This window comes from Macrobrachium nipponense, chromosome 18, assembly GCF_015104395.2.
Source record: "Macrobrachium nipponense isolate FS-2020 chromosome 18, ASM1510439v2, whole genome shotgun sequence".
NCBI classification, from domain to species: domain Eukaryota; kingdom Metazoa; phylum Arthropoda; class Malacostraca; order Decapoda; family Palaemonidae; genus Macrobrachium; species Macrobrachium nipponense.
In genome coordinates, this window is record NC_087211.1 from 49,304,830 (window position 1) to 49,316,332 (window position 11,503).

General features: G+C 38.0%; 1 protein-coding gene across 3 annotated transcripts in view; it reads right to left on the reverse strand.

Annotated features, from left to right (window-relative positions):
- The window catches only part of LOC135197034 (uncharacterized), a 25,952-nt gene extending 15,935 nt beyond the window's left edge, over nt 1-10,017 (reverse strand). For 2 of the 3 annotated variants that reach the window (XM_064223944.1, XM_064223941.1), the window contains exons 1-3: nt 9,891-10,017; nt 5,832-6,371; nt 658-3,878 (exon numbers count right to left, since the gene is read on the reverse strand). In XM_064223944.1, coding sequence (XP_064080014.1) covers nt 658-3,878; nt 5,832-6,371 — 3,761 coding nt within the window. In that variant the 5' untranslated portion in view covers nt 9,891-10,017. Of the gene's footprint in view, nt 1-657; nt 3,879-5,831; nt 6,372-9,348; nt 9,534-9,890 lie in introns of those variants that run through there. The other variant, XM_064223942.1, reaches the window with a different exon arrangement.
- Nucleotides 10,018-11,503: the final 1,486 nt, after the last annotated feature.

Sequence of the window (11,503 nt, forward strand, 5' to 3'; positions counted from 1 at the left end):
CACACACTCTGAAGCTCACTGAACTTGATCCCGACATCACGTTCATAGAAAAGCCAATCCAAAATCCAAAAACAGTCCACTATCGCGTATGCCAATCCAACAATCCAGAGTCAAAACCAAAAGTCAATCCAGATACTTATAACGAGTCAAAATCCAAAAATCCTGGGCGGAGGTCTGTAAACAGGTGTTTACCGACCGGCGACAGAAAAAATATGAATAGAAAATTGGAATGGTTCCTGATATCCGCCTCCCAGCGGCGGGAATGGGTACTACCACCTGGCCGCCCACTGCGTGTGCCGCGAGTTTTGAAATTCTGTCGGACTTCGGAGAATACAGCTATATATATATCTGCCAAGTAAGTTTCATGAACAAATAACCACTTGTTATTGACATCATCTTCTGGTGGGCATGTGTGCACTGTAAATTAGTTTCAAGGCCTCTTACCTGCTACCACCCCATTTTCATTGATCTATCTCAGTTACAGGTTTGAATATTAATCATGCACAAGTGAAAATAAAATTTTTTGTTGAACTTAGCATTAAGATTCCACTATTGAACATAAAAAATTATTTGATAATGGAATATAAATATGAGATCATGCAATTCTTAAGAACATTTTGCAATAAACTAAACAAGCAAACATCAACTGCAACTTACTTGTAAGTCTTGTAATTACACTTGTCACACTTATGCAGTTCCATGTCAATCATGTGCTGACGCCAAAGATGCACTGCTAGATTACGCCACATGCCAAACTGCTCACTGCACTCTTGGCACTTTAGAAATCCTCCCTCATGGCACTTCCTGTGGTAAGCTATATTACTCTCACTCTTCATCCTTAAACTACAACCATCAACATCACATCTAATTCCAACAACTTTTTTTGAGCCTTTTGCATTTGGACTATTCTTTTTCAGCTTGGCAGCGCCAACTGATTTAGAGTACACTGGACGGCCTGATTTGGTGGAGTTTTTCTTAGATTTTAAACTACCGCTATCACTTGTGGCACTACTGTCATTAGTGTCATCATCATCAAGAGTCTGATCACTCTCCTGTTCAGGATCTGGCCTTTGTGGAGCCTGGCTCTTTTCTTTCCCCTTTTCTGGAGTAGATTCCTGAGGCTCTGACTTGATGAAAATACGGCACCTTCCATTATCAACTTCCTCTTTGATCATCATCCTGAATAAACTGTCATTCTCAGAATTATTATCACTGACATTAACTGCTTTCTTGTCTTGTGCTTTACTAGCTTTTGACTTGTCTTTCCCAGCCAACAGAGTTTCCTCTGGATTATTCTCCGGCTCCTTTCTGGGAAGATGAACTTTTAATTTCTTTGTGGCTGAGCTTTCCTCTGTCTCAGAATCATCAGAGTCTGATAAATACTCACTGTGTAACTGCTTCATATGATTCACCATTTCACCTTTATCTTGACTAAGAAATGAACACAGACGACACTTAAAACAGGCAACCTGTTGTACGAGCAATTCATTCTTTTTGAACATTTCTTTCCTCTTGTCTTTGCTCCCTGAAGATGGTTTACTTGACAACTGAGAATCTGTCTTTTTAGACCTAGATGATGACACATGATTTACCGTGGGAGGTTGGCTAAATGTAGGTGTTATTGCTGCACTATGTTCACTGCTGGATGTACAAACTACATCTATGTCCATATGAGACGATTTTGTTTCACTGCGTCCTTCAAGCACTTTCGGCGATAAACTTACATCACAATGTAATTTTATGTCATCATCACTCTTGGAAGTAGCAGCTTTCAGAGCACTGGTAAATGTAAGATCAGATGATGGACTGGAAGATTTTTTGTTTAAAGGCTTCTCTGGAGAATATACAAAAGTACCTGGAGCCGTACTTAGAGAAACTTCCGACTCAGATAGGCTATTTATATCTATACACATATTGGAGTTCTCTAAAAATTGGTCAAGTTCAGAAGTGGTTGCTAAGTTAGTAAGCAATGCTGGAAAAGGCCCCTGACCAGAAGACAATTTACTACTTGAAATACCTCCTACCATAAAGTCAGAAGCAATATTAGGCAAGCTAAGACTTGGAAGAGGTGGCGAGGGTAAACTTTGAAGGGGTGGCGGTGAAGGCAACCCATGAAGTGGACCAGTATCTGATACAATGCCTGTTCCAAGTGCCCCTTCAGATACTAATGCACTTGTATTGCTATGAAGGCCATCTCCAGCTCCAGTCAAGGAAGAACTCAAACTCAACTCACTTTCATCACTGCGATGAAGTTCTGACAAGAGGACATCACCCGTATGAGACATTCGTGTTTCTGGCATACCTAATAATAAATTTCCGGCTCCACTACCCAGCATAATATCAGAACTAGAGGTACGACTAGCAAGGTCTACTAATGCAAGCTGCGAAACTCTTGAGTCAGTAACTTGGTTTTTCAACCGTAATGAATTATCTTGTGACAACATGCCAGATTTTGTTGATCCATACACATTTAAAGCAGAAGGTACAACTCCAGAGGTAACAACTGAGTGAAACACTGGATCTGTGGATGTGGCGAGTCCTTGCTTTGAGCATGTAATCATCTGCGAACGAGGATGAGATTCCATAACATTGGTATTTTTACTTAAAACATCTGCTAATCCACCAGTACTAACAGGTCTTAAATTACTAGTAGAAACTGAAGTAGGAACAAAATTCTTTTTATTTTTCTCAACAGCTGAAACTGCAAGGACATTAACTCCGGAAACAACACAATTTGATATGGAAGGATTCTGACCCACTGGCAGTGCCTGGAAAAGCCTAATATGTTCATGACTAATGCCATCAAGTTGTGCTTCTTCAATATTTTCGGCACTCTGGCTTCCCAAAAGTGCATGGTCAGATTCATCGTACTGTCTCTGTTGAGGTAGAGGATTCTGGCTTGATAAAGTTGATAGAAGCAGTGAATTATTCAGAGGAAAATTTGAAGGTACACTAACATTTTCTAACTGAAGAGTTGGTGAAGTTTTGTTAAAAGTATCTCCATAACCACTAGAACTTCGCAAAGCTCCAGTAACTGTGCACATGCTTGTACCAGAACTCCGTGTTAAAGTTGTTAAAGGACTAGATCCTCGACTTGAGGTGGCAAAGGTCATGTTCAAGGTACCATCTTCCATTTCACCTGAACGTGTTGTGCTTGCAGTTCGAACAGACGGGTTAGGTATGAGGTGAGCAAGTTCAGCTGCTTTGGCTATATGAGATGGGATGTGCTGCTTTCTAGCATCTAACAGGCGATTCAGTATCTTATTTGAGGTTATAAGTGTTGACATATTCGAAGCCTGAGAGGGATCTAGTTTTGAAGTATCTAACTGAAGCTGGGATGCACTGAGCTGAGGATTTAATAAGTGCGTTTCCAAAAAAGTATTAGGACCAGTTGGTATTCTGTTCTGAGGGACAAGAGTAGTAGTGCCATCTTCAGCGCGAGTTGCAGTGTAATTACCTTGTATACGCATCACTGGTAGGCCATCCAAACCAGTACTACAGACAGATGAAACAGGGGTGACTGTAGTTTGACCCTGATTATTCTTTGATGCTATCAAAACTCTGTCTGCTATCAAGGCATCTATAATCTGTGCACTGGTCAACTGTTGCGATAGTGCTTGCAACAATGATATATTCCCCACTTGCTGTACTCCAGCTGCTCCAGAATTCATTTGATTAGAATCAGCAAAAGAGGTAATAGCACTCAAGAGTTTAGCTTGAGCATTTGATGTGTGAATTTCATTTAAATCAAGGGAAGCAGATTGCAAGTCTTGTAAATTCACAGAGCTATTATGAGCCTGCTGGCGAGTGACTGGTATTCGTGATGCAGTTAAATCATCTTGTGATTTTGCTGCCTGCTGAGCTGAATCACCATCAATCTGAAAGACAAACCATGAGTTTGAACTATCAGCCTAGTTACATAATACGTAATATTCATAATCTTAGAACTAATAAATTGATTACTACTTACAACAATATCCAGAGCTGAAATATCAGTAAATATTTTTAGCCATTAATGGATTAAAACCAGGTAAATGAGTACACAATGATACATGTCTACAGGGACCTCTAAAAATACCCTACCAAGACAAAAACAAAAAGAAAAATATCATATTTCTGAAAAACTTATACTAATCCTCTTTACTGCTTCCAGAAGTGATTAAAATCAACAACTTCAGGCATAACATAAAAAATTTCAATAAGGCTCACAATACCTCCTACTATCACTTTAAAAACACCAAATCAGCTATTCCAAAGGGATGGGATGAATAATAAAACTGAGATTCGAATGTGTAAACTATAGTACTGGTGTTCTGTCATTTAGACTAAACTCTGTAGCCATTCTAGAAAAGATTAGTTGAACAAGTCATTATCAATTAGGCAAACTTCCAGCATGAATATTACTCCATATTATAGAATAGCTTGAGCCACTAATAAATACCTTTTACATATTTTTATGGAAGGGGATTGGGGAAAGACTGAAATTCACCTGGTTCTGAGCCATGTCAACCATCTAAGTGTAGGATAAAAACAATTCATCGCCATCAACATCAAGGAAAACATCCATCAGACTACTGAAGTAATACGGTAGCAGACTCCTTCAAATTCACCTTTTTAGATAAAAAACAAGGATAAGTGAGTGCATTCTCTTAGATTCAACCAGGAGATCAACTGTTGATGCAGATGGTCCATATTAACTCCTAAACATCCCTTCTAGCATCACAAGAGCTCATCCTCAACTCTCAGCCTTGTCTACACAAGCAGGAAACAATGATTTCTTTCCACTTATTCTGCTTTACACTGTGACACAGAACAACCTGGTCCTCCTCCAGCCCCCAAATGATGGGAAAGATGTTATCAGCTCTACCATCTTGGCCCTAACATCCTTCAGATTCTTGCCCTCATGGGAAAAATATGTAATAAGTTTTCTGAGAAGAAGAAGAAGAAAAAAAAAAACTTTCTCAAAGACCAAAACTTGCTCAAAGACCTGGCAAAGTCTGTCAGGGAGGAAAAATCAATCTTTTTGACACAAAGCAGATGGTATTGAATGAACCCATGAAAACACTGCCTAAGTCTCCATAAACCAACTAGAAGAAAACAATGAGTGTGAGACCACCTAAGAAACCAAAATACCGATTAATGGTTTACTATAGACTATTAAGGCAACTATGCAAAATTATAGAATTTTTTCATAGCTCATTTGTCCTAACCAGGACAAAAATACCTCAGTATATTTGCAAAGCAATCTCCTACAAGATAGATGAAAACACTCTTCTACTTGGCCAAGGAATCAAAACAGACCGCTACAAAGACACTGGAAGACAAGGAATACATATTACAGGATACAGGACGCAAAATGAAGTACCAAAACTCTTACGGCTCATACCAGGACAAATGCAGAGAACTGTAAATTTCTACAATCAAAATACAAATTGAAAAACAACATAAACCCCTTTAGAACACATTTCTACAGAAGCTGAAGTTCCAAAACTCAATCCACCACACAGGGATGAAGAAGCTTCACTATTCAATCCACTATATACAAAGAGTCAATAAATGCACATAGTAAGTAAGGAACCAAAATATTCCTATCAACTGCTATCTACTTCTAACAAGAGCAAAATGAATAAAGGAAAAAATGCCTGTACACAATAAAACTTATGAAAATGAACATTCAACTATTCACTAAGATATAAGAGAGTAAAACCAAAACAACTGGTTACAGCTACACAAACTGCAAAATTAATCATTCAGGAACTTGGCCACAGAAACAAATAGTAAAATAATGATTTGCAATCTTTTACGAGCCAAAATTTATCTTTGGTTCCTACCTCAGACTGCACTAAATCAGCAAGGCTATGCATAATCGTAGTTTGAGCTGGCCCTGGCAAATGGGTTTGAAGGTGAACTTGAGCATCTGTTTGTTGTGACTCAATTTGTATGTGAGGCTGTGCATGCATCTCTGGTTGCTGTGAGTGAACTTCTGGTGGTGCCTCTAGATGGGAGGCCAACAAAACTTCATCCTGGGGCTGCATCTGTGGCATGGAGTGGACACTGTTGGTCTGGACATGAGGTTGTATATGTGTCTGAACAAGAGATTCCAAGAGTCTGTGGGTAGATGCCTGAGCAGGACTATGTGTCTGTATGACTGTCTGAGAATGTGTTTGTGCTTGTGTACTTGTGAGGGACATAGTCTGTGTAATCCTAGGATCTACAAGTTCAACATCATCTTGTGTAGGGACTGCCACTGAAGGAACTCGCAAGAGACTTGGCAGAGAAGTCCCGTGAGGTACAGCCACTGTAGCTGGCTGGGATACTTCTGTCCTGTTCGAACGTGTTTTTTGTATCTTACGCCTGCCTTCATCATTCATCTGAAATGAAATCCTATGATCAGTAAGATTGAAACAGATGCACGATACAATAACTTGTGAGTTTAAAAATGATTTTAAATATAATGTAAAATACTTCTGCAGCTTGTAAACAAAAACTTTTGAGAATAAGAAGGATGAGACTGAGTTACAACGTAATATTCCAATAGAACAGTCCTAAATCACACTAGATGAAAGTTTAGTGTGACTCAGGATTGTCTGTCTGTATATGCTTCTTACAAAATTTATATAAAAATAATACTGTATTACTCTAACCAATTCTTTACTTGAAACTGTAACTTTTTATATAAGTGGCATTACAGCATTGCATTATTATTACTCCACAATGTAATGGGTATTTATTTATCATAATATAACATGAGTATCTTTTTTCTAACACTGATTACATGTACAACAGCATTCAAGTATAGTACAATGAATTAGCTCCTTCTGAACTATGGTTTTGTACAGTTTTTCAAAATTCCTCACACTTTGACCTTTTCAATATCAACACATCATTCCTTACTTAAAAAATTAGTAACATGTGAATAAAGTATAATTTGGTTGTGATAAAATGCAGTATACATATAATGGGATTGCTCAGCCAATTCCCCCTTATAGAAGAGGTGTGTGGATTTTGACTGTGGATGAAAGGGAACACATGTTAAAGCGGCTGAGATGAATTTACATCATAGTACAGGCAGTCCCCGGGTTACAGCGGGGGTTCCGTTCTTGAGACGCGCCGTAAGCCAAAAATCGTCGTAAGCCGGTACATAATCAAAATTCCTAAGAAAACCTAACTTTTAATGCTTTGGGTGGATTGAAAACTATGTAAACTGCATTCTTATGGCCTTTTTCACCAAAAAAACCTTCAAATATTGATTATTTTGCATTTTTGGTGTCATATTTCATCTGCCAGATGAGCGTTGTAGGCGTTGTAACACTGGAACATGCGTCGTATAATGTCTGATGGATATATAATTGAAAAGCGTCATAACCTCGGAACATCGTAAGCCGAGACCTTCGTAACCTGGGGACTGCCTGTATATGTAGTATGAGGAATGAACATGGGAGAAACATGGAGACTTGAGAAAGTGATAAAAAGGCTAGTGTAGATGAAAAGCATAAAATTCCTAATGGAAAAGAGAGAGAACTACAAAGTTTTGTTTATACATGGAAAAGGTACTGGAATGGAAGGGCCTTAAATACACAAAACAAGTTCAGGGAAGATATGGTTGATTTGATTCTAAGAAATCTGAGCTGTCAAGCTGATCTCTGGGGAACTTTCAGCCATCCAAAGGAAGTTGGAGTGGTTAGATAGCAAGAAAAAGACCCAGAATATAAATGATATGAAGTACAAACATCTCAAAAAATGGAACTGGAGAGGCTGCAAGAACGGAGGCAAAGTAAACGACTGAAATTGGGTATGTAGAGCTGAAGAAAAAGGATGCTATACACCCCTTTGAGGAGTAATACCTACAGAATACCATGCGAGGTACAGTGATGGCACAATTCCCCTAAAAGAAAGGTGTAAGATGTAGAAGAATAACGCAGTATGTGTAGGGAGGTCAATGGAATGCTGATGATCCTTTTGTAACAGTATGGGAGATTAATAATGTGAATTGCCTCCTTTATTGAATTGAATATATAGAATTTAGGCCAAACACTGGAACCTATGAAGTCATTCCACGCTGAAATGGAAATTGCCAGTAAATGGTTTGAAAGGTTAACAGGAGGAAAACCTTGCAGTTGCACTATGACTCAATTGTTAGGACAAAGTAGAGAGTAAAATGGTAGAAAGTGAATGAAACGGTAAAGGCACAGCGCAAAGAATGTCAGGTAGCGCTTACAGTGCACCTTATGCGGTGCACTGACAGCACTATTCCCACCCCCCCACAGGGTTCATCCTTTATTCATCAACCTCAATAGTAATATGACAGTGGCTACTGTTTTTTCCTCTGGAGCCATTCTATAATATATATATATATATATATATATATATATATATATATATATATATATATAATAGTATAGTATATCTATTATTTAAGGCTCAAAAAACCAATCTGACAAGGGGGAAGCATTATTAACTTTTTTGTGTCTTCCTGGTCAGAGAAGATATAGCCTAAAATTTAAAATATTCTCTAAACATGATTGACCACTACACGAGATAAAGGCTTATATATATATATATATATATATATATATATATATATATATATATATATATATTATATATATATATATATATATATATATATATATATGCAATGATTAATCATTCATGCATTACATGATCATTCACTTGAGCCAATATGAACAAAATTAGTTATATACTGATAGCAATCACAGTGTGCTGAGATTCTTAACTTGAATTAAAAAAAAAAAAAAAAAAAAAAAAAAAAAGGTGAAAATCCCAGAAGTTCCAAGATAAAATCATATAACCTTACATGAAAGTAATACCTAAAAAGCAAATACAACCCTCAATTAAACAGGATATAGGCTTATTACTTTCTTAGGAAGGAAACCTGTTCCTACTTATTCCCGTAATAGGCCTATGGGGCTTTTTCAGACCTAGGCTATAGCCGGTTTCCATAAGCCTACACTGGTGGTGTAGGATACCCCATACATAGTAACAGGTAAATGTTAAAATGATTAACTATTCCTAATAAAGGATCAATCACCGACGGAAATCACTCGATAATTAAGCAAGGTCAATCCAAATTATCATTAACGGTTAGGTTAATATTCTGATGGAAATTGTCAAGTACGTAGGAATATCCAGAAGAGTGGGCCGTTAATATAGTCAACGTAGGGTAGCCTATAATCATTTAAATTTACCAGACGGATTTACCAAATTAATAACTTTGACTAAATGAAGAGAAGCAACAAATAAAATGGGACAACCGATCATAAAAAAATACTATCAGAATGACCGAAAAGTCGTAGTAGTGAAGAAAAATCATCGTTTCGGCTGCACCTTCTTTTTCCTCCTCCGGACAGGACAAAGGGCCTGAGGATCTCCTGCAGGAGGTCAACAATCATCCCTTAGCCTGGGGATTTATCAATGCGCAAACACGGCCAGTTAAGGTGCCGGTAACAATAAAGAACGTCTATCTATAGGGAGGCGCGTTCCATGAATGAATATCCCTGGCAAAAGTTGTAGTGACTAGCCTCGCCCACCCTCCATTTTGACGCCCACAAAGTTCCAGGTTCTATATTTTTCTCTGCATTGCTACGTTCGTTCCGCGGCCTCACCCTTATACACGTATGGTTAAATAGACTTTAAATGAACTACTGGTTATATGTACTAACTAATAATGAGGTTAAATACCGACGGAAGAGATAAAATATGCGGCTACTTAAACGCTAACTGGCAACTTGGTATTTACTAGCCAGCCTCACTCAAGCCTTTGATAGAAGTCGTGATATAAACACCGTCACGAGGCTAGCTCCTCCCACATTTACTCCTGTTCAAGAAACCCAACAGCGAATATTTCCCGGCGAGATTTCCCGTCTTACCTTGAGAAACGATCCTGTAAAGAAATATCACAAATCCGGCATTTGGTTTGGACGTTAAAAGGGTATTATGTACACTAGCCGTATCTCACTGACAACACTTTCCGCCATTACTAATCGAGGGGCCTGTGCAAGGCGCGTACAAAACCCGCCCTGATTGGCCGGCTGCGATTTCGACAGCAAGGGCGCGACTTTTAAAAATCACAAATTACAATTTTTTTTGTCTTCTCATTCCCCATTATTGTCCTGGACACTCGCTTCCCTTAACGAAGGCGAAGGGTCGCATGAAGATGCAAACAGCAGTTGTGATGAATCCTTTAAGGGCGTCTCAATGACGAGAATTGCGTTACTTTACCTGAAAAAAATGTCAGAATGGGTGGCTGCTGCTGCAGGCAACAAGTGGTTTCAATATTTTGCAGTCATTTATCATTCATGGCTTACGTTTTCAGGTGTTGGGAACTGTTAGGCGATCGTTGTATGACAGAAGGCAGCAGTTCATACCTAGATGATGAATGGACATCTTAAAATGTAGCTGGTCGTACGTAATCATCTTGGATTTGAATAAAGAAATCTCTCTCTCCTTAATCTCGGCAATCAAGGAGACGTCTCTTTCAACTGTTGCAGATGCGATTTGTTTTGACTTCGTTCTTTCCTTCGGAATTACGGCAGTACCCAAATTCTGAAACTGCTGTTGCAAATCATGAATGGTTAAATTGCCATATTGCGTAGCTGTACAATTGTTTCACAAGTAATATTTTAATTTGCAGAAATACTAAGAGTATTTTGCTCCACAGTTTGCATTAAAATCTGTTTATTGAATAAACTTCCCGCGAGTTTACGTAAATTGTTGTTTTAATGATGGAAGGTAATCTCTCTCTCTCTCTCTTTCTAAAATGAATAAATAAATAAACATTGGGTATTACAAAAATATACGGTTTCCGAGGTCACGTTGCCGACCTGACCACGAGAAGGATAAAATTCTATTGCCTCTCGTACATACACATATCTGACGTTTTCAGATATATTTATTAGAGCTGGAATACACCCGTTCTCACCATCGTAGCCGAGTGGGCAATCGTTTTTATTTATCTATTTTTTTTTTTTAGGTTAAAATATAGTATGTGTAGAATCTACTGGTCACTTTTTACTAGACACATATGTAATTGTAATAGCCCCAATGCCCCCTTAACTTATATATATATATATATATATATAATATATATATATATATATATATATATACATATATATATATATATATATATATATATATATATATATTGAGAGTCCCAAATATTGTTTTATGTCGAATTTTGCTATAACTTGGGACTAATTTATACCCAGAGGGAATTAAAATTGACAAGCGCCTGCTGACCAAGCCAGGATTCGAACCTGGCCTTCTATTTAGAAGCACGATTAACAATCTAATTTGCTCCAGCCAGGAATCGGACGGAGCTGAACCTTTCATTTCAAAACAGCGACGTATAGCGATCGAATGTGAAGCATAATTGTCAGTTAGTACTATTCCCTTTAGGCGTAAACTTAAAAATCTGTCATGTTATGCAAGAAAATAATAATCATTTACTCCTTAGGCAATAATGTCTCTTCATGAAGAA